This window comes from Accipiter gentilis, chromosome 14 (genome assembly GCF_929443795.1).
Source record: "Accipiter gentilis chromosome 14, bAccGen1.1, whole genome shotgun sequence".
In the NCBI taxonomy this organism is placed as follows: Eukaryota; Metazoa; Chordata; class Aves; order Accipitriformes; family Accipitridae; genus Astur; species Astur gentilis.
The window spans coordinates 471,414-490,973 of record NC_064893.1 but is presented as its reverse complement, the minus strand read 5'-3'; the positions used below and the strand labels follow the sequence as shown (position 1 = coordinate 490,973).

Sequence of the window (19,560 nt, the reverse complement as noted above, 5' to 3'; positions counted from 1 at the left end):
CTAAGCAATGCTTTTTCAAATGGAAGAGGAGTTAAAAACCTGGCAACCTTTTGTGTCCTTCTGACAAATTCCACTCACCATGCTTTTCATGTTTTTTTGTGTTTTTTTTTTCCTTAGAGTCAAATCCAGTTTTAGTGCAATTGTGAATTATCAGCAGGATGGATAGTTTTTGAATGCCTGATTTTACAGATGCTTATTATTATAATCTTACTAGTCATGGTAGCAGAGAATATATTCATTGCAAAAACAGAGTCAGTCCATCATTCTTGGAAGTATTTGTAAATGTAAGTCCAGACCAATGGAATGCTAATAATGCTAATTTCTATGAGTATAGCAGCTCTTTGCACACTGGGAATGTGATAACCCATTTTTTAGACATTCAAATGCCTCAAAAAGTCTGAAGTCTAGTTTTGTGTGGGGGTGGCAGAGAGATCATGTAATTTATTTCACTCTTCCTTCTTGGCAGTGCCAGATAATCTGCCTTGTCATTTACAGTCAGTGTAGGTAACATGATGCCTGACTTCAATTCCAGTGCTTGGTGGAACCTGTCCACCTTGGATTTTAAGTCTTCTAATGAAATTACCCCAGAATTGCGAAGTTTGACCTGTAAGGGATAAGAAGAGAGATTGTACCCAAGTAATACTTTTGTGCACTTGCCAGCAGACTCAAGAGTGGTACCTCAATGTTGATGGTAACTGTATTAGCAATGTTGAAGGCAGCCATCATTAGTTGGGCAGGGTTTGTAGGAGAGGTGAAATGGTATTTCACCCGTAGGGCTGTATATATATACCTCACTTTAAGAAAGTACTATTAAATGTCACTCTCTGAAGTGGTTTCTGTTTCATGAGGTAAGAGTTAACTCTGTTTCAGCTGGAACCTTACAGATGCAATCAACAGTTCAAATAGAAAGGAACAGCTCTTTTATATTGCATTTCTATATATGATGTCCCATGGTGCTCTAGTGCACATCTGAGCTTGATTGAGAATTGCTGTCCTAAAGACCTCCAAGAAAACTTGGATTTGAGGGCTGCAGAAAACAAACCAAGATGGCAACACTGACAAACAGTTAGATAAGAACAGAGAAAGTTCTTGAATGTTCAGACTGATTTTATAGTTTGTATGTTATGAGCATTCACACTGCAGCTACTGTTGGAGATTTATTTCTGGTGTTTTTTGTATTTAGGGTTTATCCCAAGCTTACTCCAAAACATGCTGACTCTTTAAGGCATGTTTTGTTTTAAATGTTAATGTTTAATTGGTGTGTGGATTGGCCTTGCCAAAATTGCAGCTTCTCTGAAGTTGAAAACAGCACTGCACTATTTCAGAAGTTCATCAGGTGAAAGCATTAAAATTTTTTTTCTTTCTTGCTGTTCATACCAGTTTGGTAAACTATAGGTCAATGGCTTCATAAAAAATGTTTGTGTTGGTGTTGTCATTACTCTGTCTGCAAAATCCTTTCTAATCTTCGTAAAAAGTATGGTTGTAAGAATTTAGCAGCATGTTAATAGGTAAGACTTTGTGAAGATTTTTAAGGCCAATTTCAGACAAGCCAAGACAAAAAGGCAATAGCCACAATCTTTCCAAGGAGATCGGTGCTGAGCAATGCAGATGGTTCAGAAGGAATAAATCAGTCCTGAGCACAGTTACACCTCCAGATTTAGTGAGTTTGTGAGGAAAGTAAAGCAGCACAAATCTGTAGCCTGAATTGTAAATTATTTACTTGCGTAAAGGTTGCTAATATCAACATCCCATTGCTTGTTCTAGAGCATTTCATCCTCGCAAAGTAGAAGCTCATCTCTTCTGACGCCTGGGACAGTTAATTCTGCATCTCCTAGTGGCCAGAAACATATGAATCAAAGTGGGCCAACTGTTGTAACCATTACACATCACAAATCACCTGCAGCTGCTCGAAGAGCGAAGAGCCAGCGTTCTGGTCAACTCCATGAAGTCAGAGAGGTAAGAAAGAAAAATCTGCTGTTTTGCTATAACGTCTAAATGCTTGTTTTCCTTTAGAATAAGCAATCAAGTCTGACAAGTTAACAATTCTCTTTGTGTCCTACTTTATGTTTGACTGCTTTGTTTTGATCCCCTTGCTGAGCAAAAGGTGGTCTTTAGTTCTGGTTCAGCTTAAAGTCTGGTGTATACATGCTTTTTTATGCCGATGTTAAAATTAGCGTGTGCACGTGCTTAAAAGAGGAAGTAGTTTGGCCACAGCTCCCAGACTTTGCAGTGGTGCTGCAGTGCTGGAGGAACATCTTGTTTAAGCTGCATGCAGCAAAACCTTTCAGATTGGAAAGAGGGCCCTGAAGCATTTAAATATAACTAGAAAAAAAACCCTGAACTTGAATGTCTGTTGAATGAATGTGAAAGAAGGCACAGCTCTCCCCACTCAGCAGTTTGTTTCTCTATGGCTATAGTCTTAAATTTTTTGTCAAGTTTATGTTGGTAGCCTTGTGATGGAAGAATGCTTTGTCCATGTTAAACACATGAAAAGCAAACAAGAAAGGATGTTTCTTTCAAAGCATGTTTACCAGGTTTTAAGAAGTATAACTCATACACCAATTTAAGTCTGTCTTCCAGACAACAAAAATAGTACAGAGTTTTAAGCTTAAATAGTATCATCGACTTTCACAGAACTCACTTTCACCTTTCTTTCATCCCTTGTTATTTTTGCTTTGTCTGAATTTCTTGCTATTCTCTAATAGTGCCTTTGTAGGTTCCCCTCCCATCCCTTCTACCAAAGAAACTGTTGGCAGCCTAGCTGCTTTAAAGCATTCTTTTATCACATGGGTTTAAAATATCTATCCATATAAAATAACTAAAATATCAAGATGCAATCTCCAGAGTCTCCTTTTAAGTTTACACTCCCTAAATGTTTTATAAATGGAGACCTTTCATATTAAGAGTTTGAATAAACTCTTATGTGTGCTCACAGTGAAGACTCAAATTACTCATCCTGATGAAGAATGCTTGTTTTTGTTCTAGTAATATTAAAAGTAAAAACTTCCCTTGTATCCTCTATTGTATTACGATAATCTTTCCTTGCTCTGAATGTCTGAATGTCACCCATGTTTTCTTTACATTATAGAAAACACACATGTTTGTTTTTCATGAGAATATCTTGTCTTTGCCTACCAATCGTGTCCCCCAAGTTGTTTCTACCTTACTAAATGTATTTGCTCTCATAGGTTGAATTCAGAGTGCACCTTAAACCTATTAATAAAATAAACAGTGGGAGCTGTTGCAGTTTTGTCAAATGAAGCTGGGTAGGGCTGAAAAGAATTTAAAAGAGAGACTTAGTATATGTGCTGACCATAATAAGTTGGGAAGGGAAAAAGTCAACAGATGCAAAAAACCTACACTTGCGAAGGAAGAAATAAAGACTAGCCTATAGTAAAACAGAGAATAAGTGGCTAGGTATCATCCCTGCAGAAAAGGCCTGTGCATTGCTGACTCATTTGTTTGCAGTCTATTGCAGTGTAGTGTCATTCCAAAAAGGTAAATATTACAGGACTTTAATCTGTAATCATGGACGTTGATTATTTTGCTATGTTTCATGTGAGTGATACCTCAGCTGCAGCACCAAAACCTGTGAGAACAACTTAGAGGGCTGCAATAAAAAAAATCTTAGACATTGAACATGTGGTAATGATTGACGGTTAAAAGAAATTAGTGTTTTTCAGGGAGGGAAAATGGTACCAAGATAAACAATGCATATAAAAATTTTATAAGGAAATATGTGAACTTTACCTTTTTGTGTATTGGATTTTTGTGTGTGTGTGCTGCTTCTTAAAGAGCATATCAGTGTAAAAATAGTCCTTCTGCCCTCTTTCCCAGTTTCATGTAAAAAGTGGCTGCTCGACTGATCTTGTTTCCATCTTGTGAAAGGATAAGTCTGTTTTTCTAGATTAAGGAAGCAGATTTTGTTTCAATGGCATGCTCTGTGCATTTCCTTCTCCCCCTTTTTCCAGAGTGAATGCATTAACTTGGGTATATGCTGCCAGTTTTTTTCAGGGAATATTCTTGTTCCCTGTATGAGTCAATGGTGACTGTTAGATGTTACCCTCCCTTGTTAAATTTATGAATAAAGAGATGGGTCCAGAGGCCTTCACAAAAGTGCACTTAAATCTGTTCTAGTCTTTTTTTTTTTTTTTTTTTTTTTTTTTTTATCTGAAGCAAGGAGAAATAGGAACTAAAAGCACAATAAGAGAGAATTAGTCCCCTCCTCAACACCCAAATCTTTGCTTTTGTTTGGAAGTTGTTTGGTATGATTTGGATGAAGGGAACAGACTGCAAAGGGATTATAGATCTGTGTTAGTGTTCCTCTTATAAAATGAAATCATTGAAACTTTGACATGCAAATAAACTTTTTTTTGTTTTTGTACTGTAAATAGGACTACATGAACTAATTTTACATCTTGTAAAATACTGTAGTTGAATCAATGGAAAGAGTCAGTATGCTTCTGGAAAATGAGAAGTGTGTATTTTTTAAATTTTAGAACTATTTTATGGTAATATTACAATATTATATAGAGAGATCTGTGAAAAACAGGAAAGCTGCGAAAGGGGTATCCTTCACGTGGGACATATGGCCTTCACTAGCTTGGACAATGTCCCTGGGAAGTGCTGAACTTGAAATTGCTACTCAATTCTGGACGAGTTTTTCTTGATTTGGCCATGTTATTTGGAAACAGTGAAGTATATCTCCATCCTGCGAATAAGACAAAATGTACTCTATATTTGACATAATGCAATGATAATTGGTAATACTTGGTTTTTCTTTTCCCCCTTTTTTCCTTTCATAGTAAGAATAAACAAAACATTGTTTCCTTCTGTTGTTTGTTATGGCTGATTTTATTTATTTATTTTTTTGACAGCATAGAGAATTTTAGTATAAAACAGATTATAGCAAAGAGGTCTATTTAGCACCAAACTGACATGCAAAATTCTATGAAGGTAGTAAAAGCAACTGTGTAGGTCTCCAAAGTGACCCCTGTAATAAGTGTTTCTGTTGTGAAATTACAACTTCACCTTTTTTCAAAATTTTGGTAAGTTAAAATTGAACATGAAGATGGAGCTTTTGACTGCTATAAAAACTTTGCATTTAATGCTCAAGTTACTTTTGTATAGCATTGAATTGAAAAGGAGCTCAGGAGTATTACTTTTCATCACAATGTAATTTTTTGTTTAAAATAATATTGTTCTGTTAAATCAGATTTTTGCTTATATTAACTTGATGTTAATAGTCCAGTCTGTACTGATTTATGAAATGTTACATCAAAACTAAAATTCACCATACATTAATTTAGGAGAGCTGATCTGCTGTGTTGGATTTTATGCAGAATTATTCAAGATCCTACCTCTCTATTTGGGCCATAACTTAGATTAAAGAGATGCTTTCAACTTTTTTTTTTTGTAAGTGATTTTATGGTAACCTAAGTGTATGTGTCCTGAAATTTAATAATGTGTTTTAAACTACACATACTATTATCCTCTTAGCAATTTGTGATAAGAGTTATGCTTGCAGAATTCTTTACTGCAGGTGATTAAAATTAACTAGAACATAAAGCCAAGTGGCCACATCACACTTCATATGAAATTTTAGCTATCACTTAGCTAAATAATAGTGGCACACCTCATCTTGGAATGGTATTTACTTTGGCTGAGAATGTCTGACTATTGTATGACCTCTGCCAGTGTTACTGTTGTTGTTAAAGAAGCAAGAATTGCAGTATGTGAACATTTTGTAGTAACTTACATTGATTATTTACAGAAGTTTAAAGAAATTAAATGGAGTTTAACCAAAAGAAGTCTAGAGAAATATTTTTTTCCATAGTTTTAAAAAGTCGGTAGAGGAATTTCTGATCCCTTAGAAACGTGGTATTTGTTACAACTTTTGATACTCTACAGTGGACTAGTCATCAGCATGTGTTTCTAAATATCTGGTACAGTGAGGTCCAGATTTCATGGGGCCTCCACCAGTGTGACATCTATTTTATGTGCCAGTGGGCAGTTCCAGAAATTGCAAAGGACTGCTTTTTGGTAAGATGACAGTCCTACTGCTTCTTGCATGTCCTTTGCCGTATATAAACTTGGTTACTGTTTGTGCCAGAATTATGCAACTAGCTGATAGTTCTTTGCTTTCTCCCTTACAATATAGGAAAATCTAGGATTTGCACCTAGGGCTTCATGAAGTGAGGTTTACCTGCAATTTTGTGGGGCTGCAATTGTCCAATTTTATGTGGTTACTAGGAGAAAAAGATTATTTCAAAACACTTGGGGGATTTTTCAAGTGAGAAGTGAATGTCTTCAGGTCACTGTAATATTTGGATAGCAAAATTAGGAACTGTGACTAGCTACTGTTGGCGAAAAAGTATGCTGTTGTCCATGGAGAACTGTTTGTTCTATTACAGAATTATAGCACTGCACAGGCAGCATTGTAGGTGAAAAGCAGATGCGGTACTTAAACCAGTCAGGGAAGCATTCAAACTTGCAGGACTTTCATATGTGCAAACACACAAAGACATACACTAAGCTGTGAATATGTTGATGGTAAAATTTCATAATTGGTATTTAAGCTGGTAGTATGGGGAAAAACTGATGACTTTTGCTCCATGCCAAATTTTACTTTTCAGCTTTCAGAAAGTAAAGTTTTGCTTTTTACTTAATTTTTTTAATCCTGCTTTTGTTTCCTTTTGTTGTATCTACATAAAACAGTCAATGGATAAGATCAATCTAATGCCAGTTCTAGCAAAAAGAATGCTGTAGCTCTTGGTATTTGGCATAGCATTGAGGTTATGTGAGGTTGTGTGATAAAGGCTCGTGTAAAAAGATTGATTCAGATCCTTGAACAGGACATCATACATAAGGAGTGTGAAATATGCACAAAGAACGTTTAAAAAAATCCTACTAATAATTGAGGTGTTTGAAAGTAGGTGTATAATTTTGATTAGTTTGATAAACTTCTGTGTAAGCAGGGAGAATTGCTATACATTAGATCTGTTGCTGTTACTGACAGTTCTCATCTTGATTTTGGAATGTGGGAAGATGAGAGCTAGTTTTGTGACAAAGATGACCTTTAGCACTGCATGGCTAATGTGTCAAACATTTGCTTTTAGAAGATGGAAATGGCCTCATCATATTGACCTAACTAAAAGGTGTCAACGTAGGATGGACTGCTAAACTGTTCTAATGTCAGTCTTTCTGGCCTAGTAATGTAGATGCTTTATCAGGGAGAGGCCTGATTAACAATGGACTGTAGCTGCAAGAGGACGGCTGAAGTCTGTGCTGCTGTGCCTTTGCTAGGCAGATTTAAAACTAGTTACCTAAAATCACGTCTTTTTCCTTCTGTTTTTCCTTCTAGACATGTTTTAGTATAAAAGGTAGCTTTGTGGTGTTTTCTTTGTGGCAGTTTGTGGTTGATTCTTTTAACTAGAGTCTTCCTGCACTTCAAAACTAGTGTAGTAAATACACTCTATAGATTTCCCAGTTGGACTGATGGGGGAGTTTTGTCTTGGTAGTTTATAGATACTGCAGAAAGTGTTTATCGCGTTTCTCTTCTGAAATCTAAGTATCCTGTTTTCTGTTCATTTGGACAAATATTATCATGGTACAGTGAGTGGTAATTTTGGAAAGAGAAGGAAAAGAACACAGAGGAGGAACCTTTGTTAGTTATAGATCTCCAGTTTTTCCTGGGCTTGTGTTTAAAATATTTTCTTCCCACCCTCCACTATACATAATAAATCAAAGGTAAAGGGTCATCCTTTTGATCATTTTTAATCAAGTGCGTCATATTGTTGCCGAAAAACTCGGAATAAAGAACTTATTAACACCAATTTAGTGTAGATAAGCAGACACTTCTTTACTGACGGCTGGGTGCGTGGGTGAGTCCTCTCAAAAAAACCACGTGCACCTGAACACCAAAATCATACACCTTATATTAAACTTATTCATTCATATTAATTAGATTTCCGAGAAATGTTATGCATATTCATTAGATTTCTGGGAAGTTATTAGCATATGTTAATGTCCTTTACGCAAGCGCATTGAAGGTCTCTGGTGGTCTTCTAGAGTCCTCTGGTGGTCTTTCATAGTCTTCCTCACTTGTCCGCTTCTTGACCTTCCTTAGGTGATTCTGCGCAGTTTGGCCCTTGGCAGGTAACTAACTGTTTCTTGGCAGATAACCACAAGCTGCTTCATAAAGAACTTACCAGTTTCCATTAATTTAAAATTCTGACATCTTATACATTCTTCTAGGTTATAATATACTCCTACTATATCCAAATTATCTTAAATCTTAAGGTTATTATCTAAGTTCTAAATGTTCCTACTAGATGATTTTGGCCAATTCCTCCAGCCTTGGTACAGGGTTATACAGAGGATTTCACAGCAGCTGTTGGTTGTTGGTTGAATGTGTAAAATGCAATAGAGATATATAATTCTATATTCCTATTAAAATTGAATATGATTATTTCTAACTAATAACAAATCAATAACAAATCAGTAACATTTCACCCCTTTGAAAGTGTTGAAAATTATTTCAATACTTTCACATTATCTACATAACATTTATCCACTACTATTTTGAGAGTTAATATTTGTTTCAGTATATTTTGGTGGTGGACTGTATTCTGGTGGAATAATTGGAACCTCTCTCATGATCATGTGATTGACTGCAATTCTATTAGTAAATTGTCTTTTCAGACATGCATATGTCCGCATGATCATCAAAAAGACAATTAGTAACAGAAACAAAGTTTTGATTATAGATTGTAACCAAGAGCTCAGATTCTATCCTAATCTGCTAAAAATTTTTCCCAACCAATCTTCTGACATATCCTCTCGAATGGTTTCAGTTTCCTTTTCAATTTTGCTCAATAACTCCAAATCATGTTCTACGTCCTGAGTGACATTAGGAATATGAATACAACAATGGTCCAATCTATCCTTGAGATATCCACACACTTAAATTCATAGTTAGAATTCCCCAAGGAATAGATTCCCCTACTGCTCTTGGTATTGGCAAACAAGCAGTAATCTGGGTAACATTTTGCAAGCTGGTGAGTCCCTTAATCAATCGTAACATCAAGTTTTCTTCAGATTTTTTTTTTTAGGAATGCTAATCAATTGTTTTGTTTCTACTTGTCTTTTGTTCCTAATCATCAAATCAGTCCAGGTTCCCACCAACATTATCTGCCGAACTAGTATAAAAAAAACACCAATCACAAACAGATATGAAAAATTAGACATGTTTCAGAGTCAGTTTTAAAGTCTTTGGGTCACGGCTAATAATCTTCCATGGAGTAGGTGCCTTCTTCACTCGAGTGTAGTGTATCCAAGCATCTGATTCCGCAATCTTAATAGCCGTGAAGGTGGTTAACAGTATCTGGAAGGGTCCCTTCCAGCGTTCCTGCAGGGGTTCGGAAGCCCACGTTTTCACATAGACATAATCTCCTGGTTGAAAGTCATGCACCGGAGCTTCCAGGGATAATGGTCTATTCCACACCACTGCTCACCTAATTACAGTCAAAGTTTTTCCTAAGGAAAGCAAATAGTTATACACATCTTGTTTCCCTTTTACATGCATGTTTAGGTTTGGTTCTGGGGACTCATAAGGTTTTTCCATACAATAATTCATAAGGACTGACTGAGGTTCCACTCTTTGGCTGTACTCTGATTCGTAATAATGCCAATGGAAGTGCTTGAGGCCATTTTAAATTAGTCTCCTGACAAATTTTACTTATTTGCCTTTTTAAGGTTTGATTCACTCTTTCTGCTTTCCCACTGGATTGTGGCCTCCATGGGGTATGCAAATCCCATGTGATACCCAGGATTTTGCTAACATTCTGAACTACTTCTGCAACAAAGTGTGGACCTCTGTCAGAAGAAATTCCAATAGGAACTCCAAACCTTGGAATTATTTCTTGTAGTCACCACTTTACTACTTCCTTTGCTTGTGTGGAACGACAGGGAAAAGCTTCTGGCCATCCTGTAAAAGTATCAGCCCCCACCAGGATGTATCGATACCCATTTTGCCTAGGTAGTTCTGAAAAATCTACTTGCCAATAATCTCCAGGCTCTGTACCAGATTTTATTCGCCCTATTTGAACCTTTTTCCTGATTATTGGATTATTTTTCAAACATACTTTACATTTTGCAGTTATTATTTTTGCCATTCCTAACATTTTGAGTGATACCACTTGTTTTTGTAAAGAAGTTACTAGGGCTTCTGCTCCCCAGTGACATTCCTGATGCTTTGTTTGAATTATTTCTCTCATCAGAAAGGGTGGAACCTACTACCTGTCCTTTGGGTGTTACCCACCATCCGGCTTGGTTTTTCTTAGCATTTAATAATTGACCTAACTTATCATCCTCTTCTGTATATTTTGGTTCTTCCCTAGGAAGAGTTACTGTTTTGGAGGGAATTAATGCCATTTGCAATGCTTGTTCCTTTGCTACCTTTCTTGCCGTTCGTTCGGCTAAATTATTTCCAGCAATTTCCTTTGTGTTTCCAATTTGGTGTGCTTTACAGTGCATGATTTCTACCTGATCTGGTTTTTGAACTGCTTGTAATAATTGTAAAATTTCATCTTGGTGTTTAATATTTGATCCCTGAGAGGACAATAATCCTCTTGCTTTCCACAATGCTCCATGGACATGTACCACTCCAAAAGCATACTTTGAATCTGTCCAGATATTTACTTTCTTCTTTTTGCTTAGTTCTAAGGCTCGAATCAAAGCAATAAGTTCCGCTTTCTGAGCTGAGGTGGTACTTGCCAATGCTCCTGCTTCTATAACTGTGGTGTCTGTTGTTACCGCATATCCAGCGTATTGGACTCCTTGCTCCACAAAGCTGCTGCCATCTGTATACAATTCCCAGTCCAGTCGCTCCAATGGTACATCCTTCAAATCTTCATGACTGGAATAAACATACTCAATAGCAGCCAAGCAATCATGTTCCAATTGTCCTTCTTCCTGTATGGAACTTAAAAACACCGCTGGATTTACCAGGTTAGTTGTTTTTAAAATTACATCATCTGGTTGAGTTAATATTACCTGGTACTTCATCATTCTGCTCGGAGATAGCCAGTGTCCCCCCTTTTGTTCTAAAAAAGTTTTCACCATATGTGGGACATAGACTGTTATTGTTTTTCCCAAGGTCAATTTCCGAGCTTCTTGTATGATCATTACTGTTGCAGCCACTGCTGGAAGGCAAGTTGGCCACCCTTTACTTACTGTGTCCAGTTGTTTGGAGAAGTATCCGACTGGTCGTTTCCAGCTTCCCATCTTCTGGGTTAACATACCAAGTGCCAAGCTTTGCCTTTCATGAACAAACAGCTGAAAAATCTTTAGTTAAATCGGGAAGGCCTAAAGCAGGTGCAGACATTAAAGCACGTTTGAACTCTGTAAAGGCCCTTTGCTGTTTTGGACCCCACACAAAAGAAGAGTTCTTTTGGGCCTCATACAATGGTTTAGCTATTAGACCATAGTTCATGATCCAAAGATGACACCACCCTGCCATTCCCAAGAACGCTCTAAGTTCATGGATATTTTTTCGGCTCAGGTATACTACAAATGGTTTCTTTGTGATCTTTTCCCAATTGTCGCTGCCCTTTTGAAATCTCAGAGCCCAGATATATCACAGTCTGACATGCTATTTGGGCCTTCTTCCTGGATACCTTGTACCCATTTAGTCCTAGAAAATTCAGGAGGTCAATGGTTACCTGTATGCAGGTAAATCTTTCTTCTGTAGCAATCAGTATGACATCCACATATTGTAAAAGTAAATGTTCAGGCCTTGGTTTGTCCTGTTTCCAGATTTCAAGCTCTTTTGCCAGCTGGTTTCCAAAAATTGTCGGGCTATATTTAAATCCTTGGGATAGTCTTGTCCATGTCAACTGCATCTTTCGCCCAGTTTGTGGATTTTGCCATTCAAAAGCAAACAACTTTCCGCTTTCCTTCTCCAAGGGTATGCAAAAGAAAGCATCTTTTAAATCAAGCACTGTAAACCACTGAAGAGTCTCCTTTAACGCTGTTAACAACGTATAAGGATTTGCTACCACAGGATATATATCCTTGGCTATTTGATTCACTGCTCTCAAATCTTGCACTAACCTGTATTCACCCAAGGGTTTTCTGAAAATCTATTTTTACAGGTGCTGCTAATTTTGATTTACCAGGAATATTTGTTTCCCATACTGTAGGAATCACTGCAGAATCCACCTCTGGTGGAATGTATCATCAGGATTTCTCCTGTTTTTGACTCAGGTATTTTTAAAAAGAGTTCTCCTTCCTCAAAAACAATTTGTGCATTTAATTTAGATAACAAATCCCTTCCTAACAAGGGTATCAGGCATTCTGGTACATACAAAAATTCGTGTGTAATTATTTTATTTCCAAATTTCAAATCCAGAGGTTGCAGGAAAGGTCTGTTTTCTTCTTTCCCTGTTGCTCCTATTATGTTTGCTGTTTTTGTGCCAATTTTTCCTTTACAAGTATTTAATACCAAAAATGTCGCTCCTGTATCCACTAGAAATTTAACTTCTTTTTCTCCCAGCTTAATTATAACCAGAGGCTCAGCTGGGTTCCCCTCTGGTCCCCTTCATTTATCCAAAACCATCATTCTGGCCACCTCCTTCCGAATATTTCTTCCTGAACATTGCTCATTTTTAGGACAATCTCTTTTCCAATGTCCTTCCTCCCTACGCAAAGCACACTGATTCACTCCTAAGGGGGTGTTAAAATTTCAATTGCTAAAATTCATAAATCCTTCCCATCCACTGACACCTCGTCCTCTTCCTCTACCTTGTCCTCTGCCTGCTGTTACTGTCATTACGGCCAGTAATCTATTTTCTCTGGTTTTCCTTTCCCCTTTTTCCCTGTTATTATATACTTTCCATGCTGCCGCCAGCATTTTATTCAAACTCCTTGAATCCTCTCCCTCCAGCTTCTGAAGTTTCTTTCTTATGTCTCGTGCCGACTGTCCCATAAAAATCAAAGCCAACTGTATCTGAGCCGCCTCTGTATCTACTCTTAAATCAGTATATTTTCTGGCAGCTTCCTTCAGTCTTTCCAGAAACGCTGAGGGAGATTCATTCTTATCTTGTCTCACCTCATATAATTTAGACCAATTCAGAGATTTAGGCATACCATGTTTAACTCCATATAAAATCCATTTCTGATACCGACTCAGCCTTTCTCTATGTTCCACGTTATTTGGATCCCATTGTGGATCCCCAGATGGAAAATTCTGCTCTGATGTTCCACCTGTTGTCCCACTCAGTACAGCCACTTCTGCCTGTGCTTTGCCAATCTTTAGTACCATCTGCTTTTCTGTATCATCCAACAAATTATCCAAGATCACCTGTAAATCACTCCAGTCCGGATTCTGCGTTCTAATTATAGTATCCACCACTCTGCCTACTCTCTCAGGTTCTTCTCTATATATTCCAGCTGCCTGCTTCCAAGCCATCAAGTCCGTAATGGAAAAGGGCACTTTTACATACACCAGCCCATCGTTACCAACTCCCTGCCGCAGGGGAGCTATTGTTTGTGCCTACTAGTTAGCTTGCATTCATTCTGCCAATCCTGTCTCTGCCTTAAGTAAAAGAATAAATCCACATATGGTATTTCACTCCTTTTCCCTTCTCTTCTACAAAACAACATTAACTGCAGAATGGTGTTATAATTCAATGTCCTATTCATGTGCCACCTTTCCTGATCTTCCAATGTATACAGAGGCCACCAATGATTACAGTATTCAAACATCTGGCTTTTATATAAATCATCATGCAATTCACCCCAATGTGCTAATAAACATCCTAATGGAGATGTTTTCGGGCTTTTTCTATCAGTGGGCAAATTTCCCATACTCTTAAATAATTTGGCCAATGCCATTATGTTTATACCCAATACCAAATATCTATTAGATATATATCAGATATCAGAAGTCAATAATCAATTATCAAATACCGAACCAAATATCAAATGCCAAGTATCAAATAGAATGTTTCAAATACCAAATGTATGCATCAAATACCAGATATCAAATAAATACAAATAACAATTGTTGCCAGGTAATGGAGTCCACCTACTTGCCTAGGGTACGGACAAAGCCAACTTCCCTAGGCAAGAGTCATAACCAATATCCCCTGGCAAATTATTAACCAACAAAATGTATTCACACTTTATAACCTCCAGCCTCAATTAGAGCTGTACCATACAATATATAATTACTCAAATCTGTCACTTCATTCTTCCGAACTCCACACTCGCTTCATGCACGTCTCACACTTACAACACTCACACTCACACCTTTCCACAATTGTTAGTTTAAACAAAGGTATATAACACACTATAACACAACTCTTAATTCTGATTTGTGATACTTCCAAATACACTAAATATCTCACAAAAGTACACATATACTCTTAAAGATTCCTTGGAATTGGGACTCAAACCCAAAGTTTCCAAAATGCTTTTGAAGCTGGGACTCCAACCCAGAATCCTCAAAAGTTGTGGGACTCTAACCGACTCTGAAATGCTTTTGAGGCTGGGACTCTAACCCAGAATCCTCAAAAGTTGTGGGACTCTAACCCACTCTGAAATGCTTTTGAGGCTGGGACTCTAACCCAGAATCCTCAAAAGTTGTGGGACTCTAACCCACTCCCAAATTGTCCAACCCAGCAATAGCTTTCGCTTATGTCTTACGGGCAGACGCCTAGGCTTCCACTTCCTTCAGGATCCTTTAGTCCAACCCTGCGCAGCTTTCGCCGCGTCTGGCAGGCAGATGATACGGTGGGACTCTAACCCACTTCAGTGGGACTCTAACCAACTTAGTGGGACTCTAACCCACTACCCCTAATATTTCAAAGAAAAGAAGTGTCTTGCCAAAATCCAGGGGACGTCGCAAAGAGCCTTATGGATCGGGGATCGATGGGTATCCCCGAGAAATCCTCAGTGCTGGCTGGAACCGATCAGGTCCCCGACTCCTCCGGTCTCTCTCAGCGAGGTCCCATCTGGGTCGCCAGAAACTGTTGCCGAAAAACTCGGAATAAAGAACTTATCAACGCCAATTTAGTGTAGATAAGCAGACACTTCTTTATTGACGGCCGGGTGCGCGGGTGAGTCCTCTCAAAAAAACCACGTGCACCTGAACACCAAAATCATACACCTTATATTAAACTTATTCATTCATATTAATTAGATTTCCGAGAAATGTTATGCATATTCATTAGATTTCTGGGAAGTTATTAGCATATGTTAATGTCCTTTACGCAAGCGCATTGAAGGTCTCTGGTGGTCTTTCATAGTCTTCCTCACTTGTCCGCTTCTTGACCTTCCTTAGGTGATTCTGCGCAGTTTGGCCCTTGGCAGGTAACTAACTGTTTCTTGGCAGATAACCACAAGCTGCTTCATAAAGAACTTACCAGTTTCCATTAATTTAAAATTCTGACATCTTATACATTCTTCTAGGTTATAATATACTCCTACTATATCCAAATTATCTTAAATCTTAAGGTTATTATCTAAGTTCTAAATGTTCCTACTAGATGATTTTGGCCAATTCCTCCAGCCTTGGTACAGGGTTATACAGAGGATTTCACAGCAGCTGTTGGTTGTTGGTTGAATGTGTAAAATGCAATAGAGATATATAATTCTATACTCCTATTAAAATTGAATATGATTATTTCTAACTAATAACAAATCAATAACAAATCAGTAACAATATCATATGCATAATAGGTAATCTGTTACTATAGATGGATGCTGGTCAGAAAATGAGATATGTTACTTAAAAGGTTACATCTTAATAACACTACATCTATACTTTATATGTGTTGTATGTATTACACATCCATTTGTCGGCAAACTCGTTGTCACATATTTTTCATTTTAATTAGCAGGGTGTGGAAAACAGTGACTAATGCCTCCACGCTAAAACAGATAATGAAAAAGTGCTTGCAAAAAAACCAACCCAAAACCATAGCTGTTTCTCAGAAAGCAATGATTTCTTCTTGGCTAGTGGTAGTGAAGAAGAGACAGCAGAAAACCTTTGGGTCGGTTCTGTGTCTGCTGAAGTCAATAGAAAGTGAATGAGGCCTTAAGTCTTAATTCAGCTGTTGATATTTATTTCGCATAGAACATGCTCATGTAAGTTATACTACAGCTGTTGCTATTTAACTGTGCTTAGAAACACTTTTTGAATTGAGAAGTATTGCAATACAAATTTGTTTTGCAGGTACATTTAACAGCTTAGTTGCAGCTGAGCTGGCTGATATTGAAAGGGTTGCTCCCAGCTGTGTTTTAACAGGAACCATTATAATTTGTTTAGGGGCATTAAACCTGCAACAATATATACCAGTTTCAAACCTAACATGAGAGCTGAGAGGCGCAGCTGCAGATGTTATCGTTGCACTTTCTTCTGAATTGATATTGACCCCAGTTCTAGGAATGTGTGTGCCTCATACAGTGTGAAAATACCCGTGCAAGCATGCAGAAATGTTCTGGCTAAATGTGATTGGCTATCCATATCCTTACAGACAAAAAGCAAATTTAGAGCATATAGAACAGATGAAATTATTTGGTATCTTCTGTGGCAGTTTCTTTGGAGGCCATTTGACTTGTCTGTAGAAGTCTCATCTCCCATGTCTGGTTATTTTAGTTACCTCCCGAGCTTTAGCCGTTCTTGTTGGGAATGCTTCTGGCCAACCTGAAAAGGTATCAGTTAATAACAATAGATATCGATACCCCCCTTTTCTTGGAAGTTCTGTAAAATCAATTTGCCATTGTTGTCCAGGCCCATTGCCTTTTCCAGTCTGGCCCATTTCCAGCTTGGGGGTGTTCTTAGGATTAGTCTGGAGGCAAAGATCACACTGTTGTGTCACCTGTCTCACCGTGGTGTATAAATTTCTAGCCACAATTTCTCTTATCAAATGATTATACAGAGCTTCTGTTCCCCAATGTCTTTTCCTATGTTCCTCCTGTATCAAATGCCATAATAAGCAAGAGGGAACGATTAGCTTTCCCTGTGGGGTATGAGCCCTCCCCTCTTCATTATATGAGCCTTCTAAATCTGTAATGAACTTTTGATCTTCCTTAGTGTATTCTGGCTATCAGGAATTAAGGCCCCTTCTGTTTTTACCTTTGTTTGGCTACTTGTTTTGCCTCTCTGTCCGCCAGCTCATTCCCTTTTTCCAAATCTGAGCTCGCTTTGCTGTGTGCCTTAACATGCATAATTGCTACTTTCTTAGGGAGCTGGACAGCTTCCAGTAACTTCAGAATTTCTTCTGTGTGTTTGATATTTTTTCCTTGAGACCTCAATAGTCCTCTCTCCTTCCAAATTGCTCCATGTGCGTGTAGAACTCCAAAGGCATATTTTGAGTCTGTATAAATGTTCACAACTTTGCCCTGGGCCAATTCCAGGGCACGGGTTAGAGCAATTATTTCTGCCTTCTGTGCAGAGGTGTTCATGGGCAAAGCCCCTGATTCTGTTACCTCTTGGCTGGTGGTGACGGCGTATCCCGCATGTCAATTACCATTTAGGATGTAACTGCTTCCGTCTGTGAACCAAGTTTCCCCGTTTTCCATGGGGCTGTCTTTCAGGTCTGGGCGACTGGCGTATGTTGCTTCAATGGTTTCCGAACAGTCATGATGTACCAGTTCTCCTGTGTTCCCACTGAGAAAAGAAGCTGGGTTGACAATGTTAGTGACTACAATCTTCATGTCATCCTGCTCTACCAATATAGCTTGATATCTCAGGAATCTTTGTGGAGAGAGCCAGTGTCCACCTTTTGCTTCCAGTACTGCTGATACTGTGTGAGACACCAGAACAGTCATTTTCTGGCCCAGAGTAAACTTTTGGGCTTCCTGTATATTTAGTATCACAGCCACAACTGCCCGCAGGCATCCAGGCCAACCTTTTGCAGTCGTGTCTAACTACTTAGAGAGGTAGGCAACTGCCCGTTGATATGGGACCAGGTTTTGTGCTAATATTCCCAGGGCAATGCCCTTCTTCTCATGGGAGTAAAGAAGAAAAGGCTTACTCGCATCTGGAAGTCCTAAGGCCGGGGCCGACATCAAAGCCTTTTTCGGTAGCTCAAAGGCTCGTTCGGTCTCCTAATTCCACTCAAGGTGTTTCTGCTCAGTGGCTGTCAACACATACAGTGGTTTAACAAGCAATCCATAATTATAGATCCACAATCGGCACCACCCTGTCATTCCCAGAAAAGTTTGTAACTCTTTCATTGTCTGAGGTCTCCAAGTTTGACATATTGCCTCTTTACGGGCCTGTCCCAAAGTTCTTTGTCCCACACTAATTTCATAGCCCAAATAATTCACTTTGCGTTGCATTACCTGTGCCTTTTTCTTGGATACCCGGTACCCCTGGAGTCCCAGGAAATTCAACAGACTCACCGTCCATGTCGTACAATCTTTCTCTGTTTTGGTGGCAATCGGGATATCATCCATATACTGCAACAGCTTTCCCTCCTCAGACGGGGCTTCCCAGTATTCTAAGTCTTTCGCAAGCTGATTGCCAAAAATGGTAGGACTATTCTTAAATCCTTGTGGCAACAGCGTCCAAGTGAGCTGGGTCTTTCGACTGCTCTTGGGGTTTTCCCATTCAAATGCAAATAATTTTTGGCTGGCTTCATGGAGAGGGAGGCAAAAGAAAGCATCCTTCAAATCTAAAACAGTAAACCAAGTCAATTCAGGTGTTAATACGGTTAACAGGGTATACGGGTTCGCCACTACTGGGTAAAGATCTTCAGTTATCTTATTCACTACCCGTAAGTCTTGGACCACCCGATATGACCCATCGGGTTTCCGAACAGGTAATATAGCGGCATTGAACTCAGACTCACACTCTTTTAATAATCCCAACTGCAAAAATTTTTCTATCACCAGCCAGATTCCTTCTCTGTCTTCTTTCTTTAGGGGATATTGTTTAATTCTTACCGGCTTTTGACCTTCCTTGATCCTAACGTCAACAGGTGGAGCACTTTTCGCTCTTCCAGGTGCATCGGTAGCCCATATCCCCAGGTACACTTGGTTTAAGATGTCCTCGTTAATGCTTCCTTCTAGGGGGAGACTGGTTAAGGTTAGGCTCAATATTTGAATATATTGCTGATCTTTTACCTGCAGAGTAATTTCTCCCTTTTTGAATACAATTTTTGCTCCCAATTGTTCCAACAAGTCCCTTGCCAAAACTGCCTTTGGGGAGTTGGGCATATATAAAAATTTATGAATGCCCCACTGTTTTCCTAATTTATATTCTAAAGGTTTACAAAAATATGCCTTTTCACTTTGGCCAGTCGCTCCTTTCACCATGACATAATCATTTCCCAGGGGCATCAAAGCCTGATTCAAAACTGAGTATGTTGCTCCTGTATCTACCAAAAATTCTACCTCTTGTTGTGTTTTCCCTAGCTTAATTATAACCAGTGGATCCGCTAGGGTAGATTCCCCAGGTTCCCGTCAGTCTCCCTTCACAGGGGCTACCGTTCTTCCTGTTTGAGCCCTCTGATCCTCCTTGTTCCTTGGGCATTCCCTTTTCCAATG

General features: G+C 38.6%; 1 protein-coding gene across 2 annotated transcripts in view; it reads left to right on the top strand.

Annotated features, from left to right (window-relative positions):
- The window catches only part of OSBPL10 (oxysterol binding protein like 10), a 141,422-nt gene that overhangs the window by 49,471 nt on the left and 72,391 nt on the right, over window positions 1-19,560 (top strand). For both annotated transcript variants that reach the window (XM_049816940.1, XM_049816939.1), the window contains exon 4: window positions 1,765-1,956. In XM_049816940.1, the coding sequence (XP_049672897.1) occupies window positions 1,765-1,956 (192 nt within the window). The remainder of the gene's footprint in view (window positions 1-1,764; window positions 1,957-19,560) is intronic.